Raw genomic sequence first — 22,441 nt, 5'->3', positions numbered from 1 at the left:
TTCCTTTGTGAGTGTAGTGTTAAATGGTAGGGTATTTATTATTCCTTTGTGAGTGTAGTGTTAAATGGTAGGGTATTTATTATTCCTTTGTGAGTGTAGTGTTAAATGGTAGGGTATTTTGTTGTTCTTTTTTGTTGGTTTTTGATCATAAAAATGTTTAATAAGTATAAGGTTGTTATACTCCAGAGTACTAGGGGGCGTTAATGCAACATTTACTGGATGCCAACCGCGTTTAAATCTCTTCGAAGAAGAAAAAGGTAAGCGCCATGACACATCGCACAGCTGCCTGAAACAACGACAGCAAAGAATGAAAATATTATTTTGATTTGGTTTTATTTCAGCGTTTGTAAATTCAAAGGAGATTGTCTTTAGTTTTGCACCATGGAGCCGACAGCGCCCAAAAGGTATGTGTACGTTTGATTCGATTGGAAAAGTACAAGTTATGTATGTTAGTTAGCTCGCTAAATTAGCCTCGACAGCTAACGTTATATCAAATATTTTTCAATCTGTAGCTGTAGGTAACCGGTTAGCCACGTTAGCAAGTTTGTTAACAATATTTGTAATTTCTTATAAGATAACGTTAGCTTCACCACTTTGACTTGTAACGTTAGTTATCTAGCTAGTTAACAGTAGATGTTTAACTTCATTTAACTAAATGCTAGCTGGCTACCGTTAGCTAGTTGTTTAGCTTGACAGCATCTGTTTAATATTAGCTGATTTGTGTGTTCTTGTAATGTTAACTTTTTTGCCTAAAAAGATAGTTACTTCAGCATAAGTTATATAAAACTCCCTGTGTACCCAGTTCCACAATTCTTGTCGTGTTGTTGATGCCATAGAAATAGAATGAATAGAACAGACTTGGAACCTCTAGCCACAGAGGGAACAATGACAGATATTTTTACCGGATGTATAAGTGTGAAGCATCCGGTTGACGTTTCCACTCACTAGCAAATAATGGTGGTGAGTGGAAGCCCAATGTCCGGCCGTGGTAGGAGATGGATTTTGGACAACATACTACTAATTTTCTCATTGAGGAAAGAGTTGACCAATATAGTTTTCTGTTTCGAAAAACAGAGTGGACTAAGTTTAAAAAAACTAAAAAATGTAGTCTTTAACCTTTGCCAAACTTTCAAAAAAGTGTGTTGTTTAGTAGTGCAAGAGTGAATTTAGTTATTGCACACTCACACTTCACAGAGTAGGTGTTTATATCGAAAATAAGTTAATACCCCTTTCTTGTTCTGCCTACTGTGATTAATTTGCTCCGATTGGTAACAACAAGCTGTGGTCTGTCTTGGGTTAGATATAAACATCTTTGCTTGAACCCTGGGAAGTTCACTGGTAAACTCAAGGATACACTCGCAATGACTGCCTATTTCCATGGTCATTTGAATTGGCCTATCAACTGATGCTGGATTTCCATGGTAATGTAGAATGTTCATTCAAATGTCAGCTGATGTAGCTCATGTGATGGAATGTATTTTTTTGTCTAATGTAAGTTGAGTTGACTCAACAAATCACAGCACAGATTGAAGGGTACACTTCCTGCTTTTACTTCCTGCCATGGGTACACTCAAAATGGCTGGCAGCCCAACAATTATTCCATCATTGACTTGAATGGGGATTCCCGTTCTATTTATTTCTGTGGTTGATTCTCTTCCTCCACAGCAAGCTGAAGAAACTGAGTGAAGACAGTCTAACAAAACAACCAGAGGAGGTCTTTGATGTTCTGGAAAAACTTGGTGAAGGGTGAGTATTAATTCATTTTACATCATTAAAACCTGAATAACATTTCTAATGAAAATAGATGTTTGTGTACATTGACATTATGATAATGACTAGATTTATGAAATGGCTGATGGAACCACTAATATGTTATACAGGATCCTGGTCTTTGGTACTTTCTGCATAATTTCCACTGTCTTGATTCATCTCCTCCAGGTCCTATGGCAGTGTGTTTAAAGCCATCCATAAGGAGTCAGGCCAGGTGGTGGCTATCAAACAGGTGCCTGTTGAGTCAGACCTCCAGGAGATCATCAAGGAGATATCCATCATGCAGCAGTGTGACAGGTATTCTGTATGTAAGAGAGGAAAGACTCTCTGGCCCAGACTTTCATCAGGCAGAGCTAGCATGGCTCCAGAGGCTAGTGAGAGGAGAACGGTCTCCTCCTCTACAATCACATAACCAGTACCACACACACTACCCCACACTCTGTTACTATAACCAGTACCCCACACTCTGTTACTATAACCAGTACCCCACACTCTGTTACTATAACCAGTACCCCACACTCTGTTACTATAACCAGTACCACACACTCTGTTACTATAACCAGTACCACACACTCTGTTACTATAACCAGTACCCCGCACTCTGTTACTATAACCAGTACCCCACACTCTGTTACTATAACCAGTACCCCACACTCTGTTACTATAACCAGTACCCCACACTCTGTTACTATAACCAGTACCCCACACTCTGTTACTATAACCAGTACCCCACACTCTGTTACTATAACCAGTACCCCACACTCTGTTACTATAACCAGTACCACACACTCTGTTTGCTCACCTTTCATCAATAATTGTTTGTTCTGTCTCTCCTCCTGTCCAGTCCCTATGTGGTGAAGTACTATGGCAGCTACTTTAAGAACACAGACCTGTGGATAGTGATGGAGTACTGTGGAGCCGGCTCTGTTTCAGACATCATCAGACTACGCAATAAGACGGTCAGTATATTTACGACGTTTGACAATGAAGATGACCTTTGGTGCTTCGGTAACCTTTTACATTAATTGGTCGTGATTTTAATGTGTATTCATAGACTACTGAATCATCAGAATTAATCATTTATACCATCTCCTCTTGTAAAGCTCACAGAGGATGAGATAGCCACCATCCTCAAGTCCACATTGAAAGGTCTGGAGTATCTGCATTTCATGAGGAAGATCCACAGAGACATCAAGGCAGGCAACATTCTCCTCAACACAGAGGGCCATGCCAAACTGGCTGACTTTGGAGTAGCGGGACAACTCACGGTCTGTCTACCTGTCTGTGTCTACCTGTCTGTGTCTGCCTGTCTGTGTCTGCCTGTCTGTGTCTGCCTGTCTGTGTCTGCCTGTCTGTGTCTGCCTGTCTGTGTCTGCCTGTCTGTGTCTGCCTGTCTGTGTCTGCCTGTCTGTGTCTGCCTGTCTGTGTCTGTCTGCCTGTCTGTGTCTGCCTGTCTGTGTCTGTCTGCCTGTCTGTGTCTGCCTGTCTGCCTGTCTGTGTCTGCCTGTCTGTGTCTGCCTGTCTGTGTCTGCCTGTCTGTGTCTACCTGTCTGTGTCTGCCTGTCTGTGTCTACCTGTCTGTGTCTGTCTGCCTGTCTGCCTGTCTGTGTCTGCCTGTCTGTGTCTGCCTGTCTGTGTCTGCCTGTCTGTGTCTGCCTGTCTGTGTCTGCCTGTCTGTCTTCAACTCTTTCCGTCTCGCTGAAGTAAATTCTGACTGTGTCTAACAATGTAATCTGGTGTCAGTTTTATCAGGCGTTCTTATTATCCTTGACTTTATTGTAGTGATTGTAGCAGTGAATCACAGAAGTTTATATATAGATGAGACTAATGCTCGTATTATTCTGTCCCTGTCTAGGACACGATGGCAAAGCGGAACACAGTGATCGGGACTCCGTTCTGGATGGCTCCAGAGGTCATCCAGGAGATAGGATATAACTGTGTGGCAGACATCTGGTCCCTGGGCATCACCTCTATAGAGATGGCTGAGGGCAAACCTCCCTACGCTGATATACATCCCATGAGGGTGAGTCTAACCTCTAACCCTGGGCATCACCTCTATAGAGATGGCTGAGGGCAAACCTCCCTACGCTGATATACATCCCATGAGGGTGAGTCTAACCTCTAACCCTGGGAATCACCTTTATAGAGATGGCTGAGGGCAAACCTGTGTGGTTGGGAATCACCTTTATAGATGTAGTGTGTGGTTGGAGATGTAGTGCAGTTTGGCTGCATGTTGATGCTCTTAATTGGGAAAGGGGGATACCTAGTCAGTTGCACAACTGAATGCATTCAACCGAAATGTGTCTTCTGCATTTAACCCAACCCCTCTGAATCAGAGAGGTGGGGGGTGGCCTTCATGAATCCACGTTTTAGCTAATGACTCGTTGGCGGCTATAGCTGAAAAATAAGGAATCTGGAATACTCCAGACAATACTCCAATACTCAATACAATACTCCAGACAACTTTGAATCTGAGAGATCCAGATGTTGATCAAATCCCCTCCCAAAAATGTGATTTGTCACATGCTTGATAAACAACAGATGTAGACTAACAGTGAAATGCTTCCGGGTCCTTTTCACACTAAGCAGAGTTAAAGATAAATATAGGGACACGAGGAATAAATACAGTGAATTACAATAACAGGTAATAACATGGCTATATACAGGGAGGTAATAACATGGTTATATACAGGGAGGTAATAACATGACTATATACAGGGAAGTAATAACATGGCTATATACAGGGAGGTAATAACATGGCTATATACAGGAAGTACCAGGTAATAACATGGCTATATACAGGGAGGTAATAACATGGCTATATACAGGGAGGTAATAACATGACTATATACAGGGAAGTAATAACATGGCTATATACAGGGAGGTAATAACATGGCTATATACAAAGAGTACCAGGTAATAACATGGCTATATACAGGGAGGTAATAACATGGCTATATACAGGGAGGTAATAACATGGCTATATACAGGAAGTACCAGGTAATAACATGGCTATATACAAGGAGTACCAGGTAATAACATGGTTATATACAGGGAGGTAATAACATGGCTATATACAGGGAGGTAATAACATGGCTATATACAGGAAGTACCAGGTAATAACATGGCTATATACAGGGAGGTAATAACATGGTTATATACAGGGAGGTAATAACATGGCTATATACAGGGAGGTAATAACATGGTTATATACAGGGAGGTAATAACATGGTTATATACAGGAAGTACCAGGTAATAACATGGCTATATACAGGGAGGTAATAACATGGTTATATACAGGGAGGTAATAACATGGTTATATACAGGAAGTACCAGGTAATAACATGGCTATATACAGGGAGGTAATAACATGGTTATATACAGGGAGGTAATAACATGGCTATATACAGGGAGGTAATAACATGGCTATATACAGGGAGGTAATAACATGGCTATATACAAGGAGTACCAGGTAATAACATGGCTATATACAGGGAGGTAATAACATGGCTATATACAGGGAGGTAATAACATGGCTATATACAGGAAGTACCAGGTAATAACATGGCTATATACAAGGAGTACCAGGTAATAACATGGTTATATACAGGGAGGTAATAACATGGCTATATACAGGGAGGTAATAACATGGTTATATACAGGAAGTACCAGGTAATAACATGGCTATATACAGGGAGGTAATAACATGGTTATATACAGGGAGGTAATAACATGACTATATACAGGGAAGTAATAACATGACTATATACAGGGAAGTAATAACATGGCTATATACAGGAAGTACCAGGTAATAACATGGCTATATACAGGGAGGTAATAACATGGCTATATACAGGGAGGTAATAACATGACTATATACAGGGAAGTAATAACATGGCTATATACAGGGAGGTAATAACATGGCTATATACAAAGAGTACCAGGTAATAACATGGCTATATACAGGGAGGTAATAACATGGCTATATACAGGGAGGTAATAACATGGCTATATACAGGAAGTACCAGGTAATAACATGGCTATATACAAGGAGTACCAGGTAATAACATGGTTATATACAGGGAGGTAATAACATGGCTATATACAGGGAGGTAATAACATGGCTATATACAGGAAGTACCAGGTAATAACATGGCTATATACAGGGAGGTAATAACATGGTTATATACAGGGAGGTAATAACATGGCTATATACAGGGAGGTAATAACATGGTTATATACAGGGAGGTAATAACATGGTTATATACAGGGAGGTAATAACATGGTTATATACAGGAAGTACCAGGTAATAACATGGCTATATACAGGGAGGTAATAACATGGTTATATACAGGGAGGTAATAACATGGTTATATACAGGAAGTACCAGGTAATAACATGGCTATATACAGGGAGGTAATAACATGGTTATATACAGGGAGGTAATAACATGGCTATATACAGGGAGGTAATAACATGGCTATATACAGGGAGGTAATAACATGGCTATATACAAGGAGTACCAGGTAATAACATGGCTATATACAGGGAGGTAATAACATGGCTATATACAGGGAGGTAATAACATGGCTATATACAGGAAGTACCAGGTAATAACATGGCTATATACAAGGAGTACCAGGTAATAACATGGTTATATACAGGGAGGTAATAACATGGCTATATACAGGGAGGTAATAACATGGTTATATACAGGAAGTACCAGGTAATAACATGGCTATATACAGGGAGGTAATAACATGGTTATATACAGGGAGGTAATAACATGGCTATATACAGGGAGGTAATAACATGGCTATATACAGGGAGGTAATAACATGGCTATATACAAGGAGTACCAGGTAATAACATGGCTATATACAGGGAGGTAATAACATGGCTATATACAGGGAGGTAATAACATGGCTATATACAGGAAGTACCAGGTAATAACATGGCTATATACAAGGAGTACCAGGTAATAACATGGTTATATACAGGGAGGTAATAACATGGCTATATACAGGGAGGTAATAACATGGTTATATACAGGAAGTACCAGGTAATAACATGGCTATATACAGGGAGGTAATAACATGGTTATATACAGGGAGGTAATAACATGGCTATATACAGGGAGGTAATAACATGGCTATATACATGGAGTACCAGGTAATAACATGGCTATATACAGGGAGGTAATAACATGGTTATATACAGGGAGGTAATGACATGGTTATATACAGGGAGTACCAGGTAATAACATGGCTATATACAGGAAGTACCAGGTAATAACATGGCTATATACAGGAAGTACCAGGTAATAACATGGCTATATACAGGAAGTACCAGGTAATAACATGGCTATATACAGGAAGTACCAGGTAATAACATGGCTATATACAGGGAGTACCAGGTAATGACATGGCTATATACAGGGAGTACCAGGTAATAACATGACTATATACAGGGAGGTAATAACATGGCTATATACAGGGAGTACCAGGTAATAACATGACTATATACAGGAAGTACCAGGTAATAACATGACTATATACAGGGAGTACCAGGTAATAACATGGCTATATACAGGGAGTACCAGGTAATAACATGGCTATATACAGGGAGGTAATAACATGGCTATATACAGGGAGTACCAGGTAATAACATGGCTATATACAGGGAGGTAATAACATGACTATATACAGGGAGTACCAGGTAATAACATGGCTATATACAGGGAGTACCAGGTAATAACATGGCTATATACAGGGAGGTAATAACATGACTATATACAGGGAGTACCAGGTAATAACATGGCTATATACAGGGAGTACCAGGTAATAACATGGCTATATACAGGGAGGTAATAACATGGTTATATACAGGGAGTACCAGGTAATAGCTATTTGATTAGCTATTTATCAGTCTTGTTTAGCAGTCTTAAGGCTTGGGGTTAGAAGCTGTTCATGGTCCTGTTGGTTCCAGGCTTGGTGCATCGGTACTGCTTGCTGTGCGGTAGCAGAGAGAACAGTCTATGGTTTGGGGGTAGAAGCTGGTCAGGGTCCTGTTGGTTCCAGACAAGGTGCATCGGTACTGCTTGCTGTGCGGTAGCAGAGAGAACAGTCTATGGTTTGGGGGTAGAAGCTGGTCAGGGTCCTGTTGGTTCCAGACTTGGTGCATCGGTACTGCTTGCTGTGCGGTAGCAAAGAGAACAGTCTATGGTTTGGGGGTAGAAGCTGGTCAGGGTCCTGTTGGTTCCAGACAAGGTGCATCGGTACTGCTTGCCGTGTGGTAGCAGAGAGAACAGTCTATGGTTTGGGGGTAGAAGCTGGTCAGGGTCCTGTTGGTTCCAGACAAGGTGCATCGGTACTGCTTGCCGTGTGGTAGCAGAGAGAACAGTCTATGGTTTGTGGGTAGAAGCTGGTCAGGGTCCTGTTGGTTCCAGACAAGGTGCATCGGTACTGCTTGCCGTGTGGTAGCAGAGAGAACAGTCTATGGTTTGGGGGTAGAAGCTGGTCAGGGTCCTGTTGGTTCCAGACAAGGTGCATCGGTACTGCTTGCTGTGTGGTAGCAGAGAGAACAGTCTATGGTTTGGGGGTAGAAGCTGGTCAGGGTCCTGTTGGTTCCAGACTTGGTGCATCGGTACTGCTTGCCGTGTGGTAGCAGAGAGAACAGTCTATGGTTTGGGGGTAGAAGCTGGTCAGGGTCCTGTTGGTTCCAGACAAGGTGCATCGGTACTGCTTGCTGTGCGGTAGCAGAGAGAACAGTCTATGGTTTGGGGGTAGAAGCTGGTCAGGGTCCTGTTGGTTCCAGACAAGGTGCATCGGTACTGCTTGCCGTGTGGTAGCAGAGAGAACAGTCTATGGTTTGGGGGTAGAAGCTGGTCAGGGTCCTGTTGGTTCCAGACTTGGTGCATCGGTACTGCTTGCCGTGTGGTAGCAGAGAGAACAGTCTATGGTTTGGGGGTAGAAGCTGGTCAGGGTCCTGTTGGTTCCAGACAAGGTGCATCGGTACTGCTTGCTGTGCGGTAGCAGAGAGAACAGTCTATGGTTTGGGGGTAGAAGCTGGTCAGGGTCCTGTTGGTTCCAGACAAGGTGCATCGGTACTGCTTGCCGTTTTGGTAGCAGAGAGAACAGTCTATGGTTTGGGGGTAGAAGCTGGTCAGGGTCCTGTTGGTTCCAGACAAGGTGCATCGGTACTGCTTGCTGTGTGGTAGCAGAGAGAACAGTCTATGATTTGGGTGACTGGAGTCTTTAACAATTCTTTAGGCTTCCCTCTGACACCGCCTGGTATAGAGGTCCTGGATGGCAGGGAGCTCGTCCCCAGTGATGTACTGGGCTGTGTGCACTTCCCTCTGACACCGCCTGGTATAGAGGTCCTGGATGGCAGGGAGCTCGTCCCCAGTGATGTACTGGGCTGTGTGCACTTCCCTCTGACACCGCCTGGTATAGAGGTCCTGGATGGCAGGGAGCTCGTCCCCAGTGATGTACTGGGCTGTGTGCACTTCCCTCTGACACCGCCTGGTATAGAGGTCCTGGATGGCAGGGAGCTCGTCCCCAGTGATGTACTGGGCTGTGTGCACTTCCCTCTGGCACCGCCTGGTATAGAGGTCCTGGATGGCAGGGAGCTCGTCCCCAGTAATGTACTGGGCTGTGTGCACTTCCCTCTGACACCGCCTCGTATAGAGGTCCTGGATGGCAGGGAGCTCGTCCCCAGTGATGTACTGGGCTGTGTGCACTTCCCTCTGACACCGCCTGGTATAGAGGTCCTGGATGGCAGGGAGCTCGTCCCCAGTAATGTACTGGGCTGTGTGCACTTCCCTCTGACACCGCCTGGTATAGAGGTCCTGGATGGCAGGGAGATCGTCCCCAGTGATGTACTGGGCTGTGTGCACTTCCCTCATACACCGCCTGGTATAGAGGTCCTGGATGGCAGCGAGCTCGTCCCCAGTGATGTACTGGGCTGTGTGCACTTCCCTCTGACACCGCCTGGTATAGAGGTCCTGGATGGCAGGGAGCTCGTCCCCAGTGATGTACTGGGCTGTGTGCACTTCCCTCTGACACCGCCTGGTATATAGGTCCTGGATGGCAGGGAGCTCGTCCCCAGTGATGTACTGGGCTGTGTGCACTTCCCTCTGACACCGCCTGGTATATAGGTCCTGGATGGCAGGGAGCTCGTCCCCAGTGATGTACTGGGCTGTGTGCACTTCCCTCTGACACCGCCTGGTATAGAGGTCCTGGATGGCAGCGAGCTCGTCCCCAGTGATGTACTTGGCTGTACGCACTTCCCTCTGTAGCACCTTACGGTCGGGGGCCTTGCGGTTGCCGTACCAAGCGGTCTATAGACATTCATTAGGGTTTACAGAGAGGTTCCGTACCAACTGGTCTATAGACATTCATTAGGGTTTACAGAGGGGTTCCGTACCAACTGGTCTATAGACATTCATTAGGGTTTACAGAGAGGTTCCGTACCAACTGGTCTATAGACATTCATTAGGGTTTACAGAGAGGTTCCGTACCAACTGGTCTATAGACATTCATTAGGGTTTACAGAGAGGTTCCGTACCAACTGGTCTATAGACATTCATTAGGGTTTACAGAGAGGTTCCGTACCAACTGGTCTATAGACATTCATTAGGGTTTACAGAGAGGTTCCGTACCAACTGGTCTATAGACATTCATTAGGGTTTACAGAGAGGTTCCGTACCAACTGGTCTATAGACATTCATTAGGGTTTAAAGAGAGGTCCGTACCAACTGGTCTATAGACATTCATTAGGGTTTACATTGAGGCTTCTATACTACCTGCTTAACTAGGTGTTTTCTGTCTCTCCTTCCTCTGTATTACTGTCAGGCTATTTTCATGATCCCAACCAACCCTCCACCTACGTTCAGGAAGCCTGAGCTGTGGACAGACGACTTCACACACTTTGTAAAGAAATGTCTGGTGAAGAACCCAGAACAGAGAGCTACAGCCACGCAACTACTACAGGTGAGACACACACACAACTACTACAGGTGAGACACACACACACACAACTACTACAGGTGAGACACACACACACACAACTACTACAGGTGAGACACACACACACAACTACTACAGGTGAGACACACACACACACAACTACTACAGGTGAGACACACACACACAGCTACTACAGGTGAGACACACACACAGCTACTACAGGTGAGACACACACACACACAGCTACTACAGGTGAGACACACACACACACAGCTACTATAGGTGAGACACACACACAGCTACTACAGGTGAGACACACACACACAGCTACTACAGGTGAGACACACACACACAGCTACTACAGGTGAGACACACACACACAGCTACTACAGGTGAGACACACACACAGCTACTACAGGTGAGACACACACACAGCTACTACAGGTGAGACACACACACACAGCTACTGCAGGTGAGACACACACACACAGCTACTACCGGTGAGACACACACACACACAGCTACTACAGGTGTCTCACCTGTAGTATAGTCTACACACACACACAGCTACTACAGGTGAGACACACACACACAGCTACTACAGGTGAGACACACACACACAGCTACTACAGGTGAGACACACACACAGCTACTACAGGTGAGACACACACACACACAGCTACTACAGGTGAGACACACACACACACAGCTACTACAGGTGAGACACACACACACAGCTACTACAGGTGAGAGACACACACAGCTACTACAGGTGAGAGACACACACAGCTACTACAGGTGAGACACACACACACAGCTACTACAGGTGAGACACACACACACACAGCTACTACAGGTGAGACACACACACACACAGCTACTACAGGTGAGACACACACACACACACAGCTACTACAGGTGAGACACACACACACACACAGCTACTACAGGTGAGACACACACACACAGCTACTACAGGTGAGAGACACACACACAGCTACTACAGGTGAGACACACACACACAGCTACTACAGGTGAGACACACACACACACAGCTACTACAGGTGAGACACACACACACACACAGCTACTACAGGTGAGACACACACACACAGCTACTACAGGTGAGACACACACACACAGCTACTACAGGTGAGACACACACACACAGCTACTACAGGTGAGACACACACACACAGCTACTACAGGTGAGACACACACACACAGCTACTACAGGTGAGACACACACACACACAGCTACTACAGGTGAGACACACACACACAGCTACTACAGGTGAGACACACACACACAGCTACTACAGGTGAGACACACACACACAGCTACTACAGGTGAGAGACACACACAGCTACTACAGGTGAGAGACACACACACAGCTACTACAGGTGAAACACACACACACACAGCTACTACAGGTGAGACACACACACACAGCTACTACAGGTGAGACACACACACACAGCTACTACAGGTGAGACACACACACACAGCTACTACAGGTGAGACACACACACACAGCTACTACAGGTGAGACACACACACACACAGCTACTACAGGTGAGACACACACACACACAGCTACTACAGGTGAGACACACACACACAGCTACTACAGGTGAGACACACACAGACTGCGTGCTCATACAAAACGTACTGTCATCTTCAGCTCATCAGAGTAACACCTGGACATGTGTCTGTCTGTGCTGCCCCCTTCGTCTATGAACATATTAGAAACACTGTTAGTCAGAGCTTGGTCAACTTACTGCCTTCCTCGCTCTCTCCTGTAGCATCCGTTCATCACGGCAGCCAAGCCAGTCACCATCCTGAGAGACCTGATCACTGAGTCCATGGAGATGAAGGCTAAGCGACAACAGGAGCAGCAGAGAGAGCTGGAGGAGGAGGACGACTCTGTAAGTATAGTCTATCAATCAATCAAATGCATTAATAAAACCCTTACATCAGCTGATGTCTCAAAGTGCTGTACAGAAACCCAGCCTAAAACCCCAAACAGCAAGCAATGCAGGTGTAGAAGCACGGTGCCTAGGAAAAACTCCCTAGAAAGGCCAAAACCTAGGAAGAAACCTAGAGAGGAACCAGGCTATGTGGGGTGGCCAGTCCTCTTCTGGCTGTGCCGGGTGGAGATTATAACAGAACATGGCCAAGATGTTCAAATGTTCATAGGTGACCAGCAGGGTCAAATAATAATAATAATCACAGTGGATGTCGAGGGTGCAGCAAGTCAGCACCTCAGGAGTAAATGTCAGTTGGCTTTTCATAGCCGATCATTGAGAGTATCTCTACCGCTCCGGCTGTCTCTAGAGAGTTGAAAACAGCAGGTCTGGGACAGGTAGCACATCCGGTGAACAGGTCAGGGTTCCATAGCCGCAGGCAGAACAGTTGAAACTGGAGCAGCAGCACGGCCAGGTGGCCTGGGGACAGCAAGGAGTCATCATGCCAGGTAGTCCTGAGGCATGGTCCTAGGGCTCAGGTCCTCTGAGAGAGAAAGACAGAATTAGAAAGAGCATACTTAAATTCACACAGGACACTGGATAAGACAGGAGAAATACTCCAGATATAACAAACTGACCCTAGCCCCCAGACACACAAACTACTGCAGCATAAATACTGGAGGCTGAGACGGGAGGGGTCAGGAGACACTGTGGCCCCATCCGATGACACCCCTGGACAGGGCCAAACAGGAAGGATATAACCCCACCCACTTTGCCAAAGCACAGCCCCCACACCACTAGAGGGATATCTTCAACCACCAACTTACCATCCTGAGAAAAGGCAGAGTATAGCCCACAAAGTTCTCCGCCACTGGTTGGCTGTTGGAGATCCTGTAGAACCACGTCCAGATAAAGCATCATGTTAATGTTACTACTGGTTGGCTGGTGGAGGTCCTGTAGAACCACGTCCAGATAAAGCATCATGTTCATGTTACTACTGGTTGGCTGGTGGAGGTCCTGTAGAACCACGTCCAGATAAAGCATCATGTTAATGTTACTACTGGTTGGCTGGTGGAGGTCCTGTAGAACCACGTCCAGATAAAGCTTCCGGAGTGAAAAAGTTGAATGAAAAATTTTGAGCAAGGGGGAAAAAGCTCCAAATTGAGCTCAGGTGCATCCTGCTTCCATTAATCATCCTTGATGTTTCTACAACTTGATTGGAGTCCACCTGTGGTAAATTCAATTGATTGGACATGATTTGGAAAGGCACACACCTGTCTATATAAGGTCCCACAGTTGACAGTGCCTGTCGGAGCAACAACCAAGCAATGAGGTCAAAGGAATTGTCCGTAGAGCTCCTAGACAGGATTATGTCAAGGCACAGATCTGGGGAAGGGTACCAACAACTTCCCATGAACACAGTGGCCTCCATCATTCTTAAATGAAATATGTTCTCTTCCTAGAACTCCCCCGATTGCTCAGTTTGGCCAGAAGGGCCTTGGTCAGGGAGGTGAACAATAACCTGATGGTCACTCTGACTGAGCTCTAGAGTTCCTCTGTGGAGATGGGAGAACCTTCTTGAAGGACAACCATCTCTGCAACACTCCACCAACCAGGTCTTTATGGTAGAGTGGCCAGACAGAATTCACTCTTCACTAAAAGGCACCTGAATGATTCTGACCTTGAGAAACAAGATTCTCTGGTCTGATGAAACCAATATTGAACTCTTTGGCCTGAATGCCAAGCGTCACGTCTGGAGGAAACCAGGCACCGCTCATCACCTGACCAATACCATCCCTACAGTGAAGCATGGTGTGGCAGCATCATGCTGTGGGGATGAGCGGTGTTTCATGTTGTTTTTGCTTTGTCATTATGGGGTATTGATGAGGGAAAAAAATCTATCGAATCCATTTTAGAATAAGACTGTAATGTGAAAAGTCAAGGGGTCTGAATACTTTCCGAATGCACTAAGTATTCACACCACTGAAGTCAACTTTGTAGAAACACCTTTGGCAGCGAATACAGCTGTGAATCCTTCGGGGCAAAGAGCGGTCCACACCTGGATTGATTGTTTTAAAAATTATTCAAATGCTGTTAAGTTGGTTATTGACCATTGCTAGACAACTATTTTCAAGTTTTGCCATGATGCAGCCACCACCATGCTTGAAAATATGGGAGTGGTACTCAGTGATGTTTGGGGCAAATCTGACAAAGTGAATTGCAGTATGACTTTAGTGCCTTGTTGCAAACAAGAAGCATGTTTTGGAATATTTTTATTCTGTAAAGGTTTCCTTCTTTTCACTCTGTCATTTAGGTTCGTTTTGTGGGGTAACTACAATGTTGTTGATCCATCCTCAGTTTTCTCCTATCACAGCTATTAGACTCTGTAACTGTTTTAAAGTCACCATTGGCCTCATGGTGAAACCCCTGAGCGGTTTCCTTCCTCTCCGGCAACTGAGTTAGGAAGGATGCCTGTATCTTTGTAGTGACTGGGTGTATTGATACACCATCCAAAGTGTAATTAGTAACTTCACCATGCTCAAAGGGGATATTCAATGTTTGTTTTTAATTTTTTGCCCATCTACCAATAGGTGCCCTTTGTGAGACATTGTAAAACCTCCCTGGTCGTTGTGGTTTAATCTATGTTTGAAATTCACTGCTCAACAGAGGGGCCTTACAGATAATTGTGTATGTGTTGGGTACATAGATGAGGTAGTCATTCAAAAATCATATTAAACATTATTATTGCACACAGACTGATGTGACTTGTTCAGCAAATGTTTACTCCTGAACTTATTTTGCTATAACAAAGAGGTTGAATACTTGTTGACTCAAGACCTTTCAGCTTTTCATTTTTTATTAATTATGAACATTTTCTAAAAACACAATTCCACTTTGACATTATGGGGTATAGTGTGTAGGCCAGTGAAACAAAATCTCAATTTTATCCATTTTAAATTCTGTCTGTAACGCAACAAAATGTGGAAAAAGGTTGAGGGGTGTGAATACTTTCTGAAGGCCCTGTATGAATGAAGTCAGTAACCTTACTGTCCAACTGCTAAAAAGAGCTTTAGAAGATAGTTTGATTGACCTGACCATCCTCTCTCTCTGTCCAGGAAGAGGAGGTGGAAGTGGACTCCCACACCATGGTGAAGTCTGGGTCAGAGGGGGCTGGCACCATGAGAGCTACCAGCACCATGAGTGACGGAGCTCAGACCATGATCGAGCATGGCAGTACCATGTTAGAGGCAGACCTGGGAACCATGGTCATCAACAGTGATGAGGAGGAGGAGGACAACGATGAAGGCTCAATGAGGAGTGAGTAGAGCTTGTCAGGATAGTACCGTAGGCTGTCACTAACATAGTGATAATTTAATTGATTATAATGAGCTGTTCAGTACAGGACCGTAGGCTCTGACACATGATATAACATGAACAGACTTCAACAGGTAAACTTATATCTAATGTACATAAGTATTCTGACCTTTTGCTATGAGACTCAAAATTGAGCTCAGGTGCATCCTGTTTCCATTGATCATCCCTGAGATGTTTCTACAACTTGATTGGAGTCCACCTGTGGTAAATTCAATTGATTGGACATGATTTGGAAAGGCACACACCTGTCTATATAAGGTCCCACAGTTGACAGTCCAAGGAACTGTCTGTAGATCTCCGAGATAGAAACTTTCAACACAATTAAAAGAGCGCAGTGGGCTCAATCACTGGGAAGTGGAGACAATATAAAACTACCCGGACTCTGCCCTGGGGCCCAGCCTCCAGGACTCTGCCCTGGGGCCCAGCCTCCAGGACTCTGCCCTGGGGCCCAGCCTCCAGGACTCTGCCCTGGGGCCCAGCCTCCAGGACTCTGCCCTGGGGCCCAGCCTCCAGGACTCTGCCCTGGGGCCCAGCCTCCAGTACTCTGCCTGCCAGAAGGACAACTGTCACTACAGCGCTTCACCCATCTGGTCTTTATGGGACAGTGGCCAGGCCACTCCTGGGAAAATGTCACATGACGCCAGGAGTTTGCATCAAGTCAGGTGAAAGACGACGCAAAAGATTCTGTGGTCTGTCTGATGAGATAAAAATGTAACTCTTTGGCCTGAATGCAAAGCACGATGTCTGGAGCAAACCAGGCACAGCTCATCACCTGTCTAACACCATTCTTACCGTGAAGCATGGTGGTTGAAGCATCATGCTATGGGAATGCTTTTCAGCAGCAGGGGCTGGGAGACTTGTAAGGATAGAGGGAACAAAGCATGGAGCCAAATACAGGCGGATCCTTGATGAGAATCTTGCTTCAGAATGCAAACGACCGAAGACCGGGGCGAAGATGAACATTCCAACAGGACAGTGACCCCAAGCATACAGCCAAAGCAACACTGGAATGTCTTGGCCCAGCCAAAACCCAGACTTGAATCCCATTGAAAATATGTGGAAAGACTTGAAGATGGCTTGAGGAAATGGGCAAGGAAGAATGGGAGAAAAAAAATCGGAATAAATTCACACACCCATGAACTATCTTTCTAGGGAGTTTTTCCTAGCCACCGTGCTTCTACACCTGCATTGCTTGCTGTTTGGGGTTTTAGGCTGGGTTTCTGTACAGCACTGAGATATATCAGCTGGTGTATTTATAAAGCCCTTTTTACATTTGATTGGTGGAGATTACAGCTTTGAGTTCAATCAAAGGTGCTTCTACAAAGTATTGACTAGGGGGTGTGAATACTTATGTACATGAAACAGGACTGTTTTTCATTTTCAATAACTTTGTGTAGGTGGGTGGGGGAAATCAATGTATTCCTTTTGGAATTCAGGCGGTAACAACATGTGTGAATACTTTATATAGTAAAGTAGATGATGTTTCTTCTCTGCCCAGGACACCCCACCTCCCAGCAGGCCCTGAGACCCTCCTTCATGGACTACTTTGACAAGCAGGACTCTAAGGTCCAACAGGAGAGCTATAACCATAACCGGCAGCAGGAACCAGGCTATCACATCAGCCAGGCTAAGAACGTCTTCCCTGACAACTGGAAGGTTCCTCAGGACGGAGACTTTGACTTTGTGAGTTACACCTTCCATGGAACAACATATAGAACCATCCATAGAACTACATATAGAACCATCCATAGAACTACATATAGAACTACATATAGAACCATCCATAGAACTACATATAGAACCATCCATAGAACTACATATAGAACCATCCATAGAACTACATATAGAACTACATATAGAACCATCCATGGAACTACATATAGAACCATCCATAGAACTACATATAGAACTACATATAGAACTACATATAGAACCATCCATAGAACTACATATAGAACTACATATAGAACCATCCATGGAACTACATATAGAACCATCCATAGAACTACATATAGAACTACATATAGAACTACATATAGAACTACATATAGAACTACATATAGAACCATCCATGGAACTATATATAGAACCATCCATAGAACTAGATATATAACTACATATAGAACCATCCATAGAACTAGATATAGAACTACATATAGAACCATCCATAGAACTAGATATAGAACTACATATAGAACCATCCATAGAACTAGATATAGAACTACATATAGAACCATCCATAGAACTAGATATAGAACTACATATAGAACCATCCATAGAACTAGATATAGAACTACATATAGAACCATCCATAGAACTACATATAGAACTACATATAGAACTACATATAGAACTACATATAGAACTACATATAGAACCATCCATGGAACTATATATAGAACCATCCATAGAACTAGATATATAACTACATATAGAACCATCCATGGAACTACATATAGAACCATCCATAGAACTAGATATATAACTACATATAGAACTACATATAGAACTACATATAGAACCATCCATGGAACTATATATAGAACCATCCATGGAACTATATATAGAACCATCCATAGAACTAGATATATAACTACATATAGAACCATCCATAGAACTACATATAGAACTACATATAGAACTACATATAGAACTACATATAGAACTACATATAGAACTACATATAGAACCATCCATGGAACTATATATAGAACCATCCATGGAACTATATATAGAACCATCCATAGAACTAGATATAGAACTACATATAGAACCATCCATAGAACTACATATAGAACCATCCATGGAACTATATATAGAACCATCCATAGAACTAGATATATATAACTACATATAGAACTACATATAGAACTACATATAGAACCATCCATGGAACTATATATAGAACCATCCATAGAACTAGATATAGAACTACATATAGAACCATCCATAGAACTACATATAGAACTACATATAGAACTACATATAGAACTACATATAGAACCATCCATGGAACTATATATAGAACCATCCATAGAACTAGATATATAACTACATATAGAACCATCCATAGAACTAGATATATAACTACATATAGAACCATCCATGGAACTACATATAGAACCATCCATAGAACTAGATATATAACTACATATAGAACTACATATAGAACTACATATAGAACCATCCATGGAACTATATATAGAACCATCCATAGAACTAGATATATAACTACATATAGAACCATCCATAGAACTACATATAGAACTACATATAGAACTACATATAGAACTACATATAGAACTACATATAGAACCATCCATGGAACTATATATAGAACCATCCATAGAACTAGATATAGAACTACATATAGAACCATCCATAGAACTACATATAGAACCATCCATGGAACTATATATAGAACCATCCATAGAACTAGATATATATAACTACATATAGAACTACATATAGAACTACATATAGAACCATCCATGGAACTATATATAGAACCATCCATAGAACTAGATATAGAACTACATATAGAACCATCCATAGAACTACATATAGAACTACATATAGAACTACATATAGAACTACATATAGAACCATCCATGGAACTATATATAGAACCATCCATAGAACTAGATATATAACTACATATAGAACTAGATATATAACTATATATAGAACCATCCATAGAACTAGATATATAACTACATATAGAACCATCCATAGAACTAGATATAGAACTACATATAGAACCATCCATAGAACTACATATAGAACTACATATAGAACTACATATAGAACCATCCATGGAACTATATATAGAACCATCCATAGAACTAGATATATAACTACATATAGAACCATCCATGGAACTATATATAGAACCATCCATAGAACTAGATATATAACTACATATAGAACCATCCATGGAACTATATATAGAACCATCCATAGAACTAGATATATAACTACATATAGAACCATCCATAGAACTAGATATATAACTACATATAGAACCATCCATAGAACTAGATATAGAACTACATATAGAACCATCCATAGAACTAGATATAGAACTACATATAGAACCATCCATAGAACTAGATATAGAACTACATATAGAACCATCCATAGAACTAGATATAGAACTACATATAGAACTACATATAGAACTACATATAGAACCATCCATGGAACTATATATAGAACCATCCATAGAACTAGATATATAACTACATATAGAACCATCCATGGAACTACATATAGAACCATCCATAGAACTAGATATATAACTACATATAGAACTACATATAGAACTACATATAGAACTACATATAGAACCATCCATGGAACTATATATAGAACCATCCATAGAACTAGATATATAACTACATATAGAACCATCCATAGAACTACATATAGAACTACATATAGAACTACATATAGAACTACATATAGAACCATCCATGGAACTATATATAGAACCATCCATAGAACTAGATATATAACTACATATAGAACCATCCATGGAACTATATATAGAACCATCCATAGAACTAGATATATAACTACATATAGAACCATCCATAGAACTAGATATATAACTACATATAGAACCATCCATGGAACTACATATAGAACTACATATGTTTTTTGGACTACATATGTTCTTTGCATGGCAAAGAGGGACTTTGCAATTAATTGCAATTCATCTGATCACTCTTCACAACATTCTGGAGTATATGCAAACTGCCATCATACAAACTGAGGCAGCAGACTTTGAAAATTAATATTTGTGTCATTCTCAAAACTTTTGGCCAAGACTGTAGAACCGTCCGTGGAATTACATCTATAATCCCTATAGTAATTTAATAGCATCTCTGGGATCAGTAGTCATGTAATAGTCATGTGACCGCATCTCTTTCCGTCCCTTGGTCTTTACTTCCTCTCTGACACAGTGGTTTAGGCTTTGCCGTGTTCTAAAGTTGCTTCTCTGTGTGTGTGTCTGTGTGTGTGTGTGTGTCTGTGTGTGTGTGTGTGTGTGTGTGTGTGTGTGTGTGTGTGTGTGTGTCCCTGCGTGTTCTCTGTCTAAGCAGCTGAAGAACCTTGACTTTGAGGAGCTGCAGCTGCGTCTGACGGCTCTGGACCCCATGATGGAGAGAGAGATCGAGGAGCTGCGCCAGCGCTACACCGCCAAGAGACAACCCATCCTCGACGCAATGGACGCCAAGAAACGCAGACAGCAGAACTTCTGAAGAGCCTGACCTGAGGAACACATTCTGACCTGGGCCCGTGTTCATACAGCGTCTCACTTTCCAGAGTGCTGATCTAGGCTAAGGTCCACTTTCCATGTAATCTTATTCCTTATGATCTAAAAGGCAGAACTGATGCTAGATCAGCACTCTGGCAGCAGAACTGCTGAGGACCTTAGAGAAGGCATGGTGCTTTCTGTTAAGACCTGACCAAGGGAGAGGAGAGACCTGACAGCTCTCTGGAATTGAATTCAACCTGTGCTCCTAAATGTCCATTTTCTCATCACCACCCCAGTAGTCAGGATGACTCCAGTCCACACTATTTCCCCAAGCGCTCTGGACTAATGTAACAATTCTTAGCCTCCCCATCTGTTAATGATGAACCTGTAGGTAGCCTCACATCTCTGTTAATGATGAACCTGTAGGTAGCCTCACATCTCTGTTAATTATGAACCTGTAGGTAGCCTTACATCTCTCTGTTAATGATGACCCTGTAGGTAGCCTCACATCTCTGTTAATTATGAACCTGTAGGTAGCCTCACATCTCTCTGTTAATTATGAACCTGTAGGTAGCCTCACATCTCTCTGTTAATTATGAACCTGTAGGTAGCCTCACATCTCTCTGTTAATGATGAACCTGTAGGTAGCCTCACATCTCTCTGTTAATGATGAACCTGTAGGTAGCCTCACATCTCTCTGTTAATGATGAACCTGTAGGTAGCCTTACATCTCTGTTAATTATGAACCTGTAGGTAGCCTCACATCTCTCTGTTAATTATGAACCTGTAGGTAGCCTCACATCTCTCTGTTAATTATGAACCTGTAGGTAGCCTCACATCTCTCTGTTAATGATGAACCTGTAGGTAGCCTCACATCTCTCTGTTAATGATGAACCTGTAGGTAGCCTCACATCTCTCTGTTAATGATGAACCTGTAGGTAGCCTCACATCTCTCTGTTAATGATGAACCTGTAGGTAGCCTCACATCTCTCTGTTAATTATGAACCTGTAGGTAGCCTCACATCTCTCTGTTAATTATGAACCTGTAGGTAGCCTCACATCTCTCTGTTAATTATGAACCTGTAGGTAGCCTCACATC

At 42.9% G+C, this 22,441-nt stretch overlaps 1 protein-coding gene across 8 annotated transcripts; it reads left to right on the top strand.

The window, feature by feature from the left end:
* The first annotated feature begins 238 nt into the window (after positions 1-238).
* On the top strand, positions 239-22,421 carry LOC139391665 (serine/threonine-protein kinase 3-like). 8 transcript variants are annotated; one of them, XR_011629590.1, is made up of 12 exons: positions 239-404; positions 1,666-1,746; positions 1,939-2,067; positions 2,615-2,729; positions 2,874-3,038; positions 3,626-3,793; positions 10,626-10,763; positions 12,546-12,668; positions 15,824-16,025; positions 17,581-17,765; positions 21,185-21,803; positions 21,841-22,248. XR_011629590.1 is itself a non-coding variant. In XM_071139080.1 (11 exons), exons 1-11 carry the CDS (start codon positions 382-384, stop codon positions 21,344-21,346), a joined length of 1,491 nt encoding a protein of 496 aa, XP_070995181.1. In that variant the 5' UTR covers positions 239-381; the 3' UTR covers positions 21,347-22,421. The 8 variants fall into 8 exon arrangements, 2 of the variants coding, with proteins under 2 accessions (XP_070995181.1, XP_070995183.1); XR_011629589.1 differs by having other exon boundaries at positions 21,185-22,060; positions 22,096-22,248; XR_011629594.1 differs by having other exon boundaries at positions 21,188-21,803; positions 21,841-22,244.
* The last annotated feature ends 20 nt before the right edge of the window (positions 22,422-22,441 follow it).

This window comes from Oncorhynchus clarkii, chromosome 32 (genome assembly GCF_045791955.1).
Source record: "Oncorhynchus clarkii lewisi isolate Uvic-CL-2024 chromosome 32, UVic_Ocla_1.0, whole genome shotgun sequence".
NCBI lineage: Eukaryota > Metazoa > Chordata > Actinopteri > Salmoniformes > Salmonidae > Oncorhynchus > Oncorhynchus clarkii.
Note: the sequence above shows the minus strand (reverse complement) of the source record. Positions and strands in the feature narration are given on the sequence as shown.

Coding starts and splice junctions, on each gene's coding strand:
- LOC139391665 (XM_071139080.1), top strand. CDS start 382: ATGGAGCCGACAGCGCCCAAAAG. Junction 405..1,665: donor GAGCCGACAGCGCCCAAAAG/GTATGTGTACGT, acceptor CTTCCTCCACAG/CAAGCTGAAGAAACTGAGTG. Junction 12,669..15,823: donor TGGAGGAGGAGGACGACTCT/GTAAGTATAGTC, acceptor CTCTCTGTCCAG/GAAGAGGAGGTGGAAGTGGA.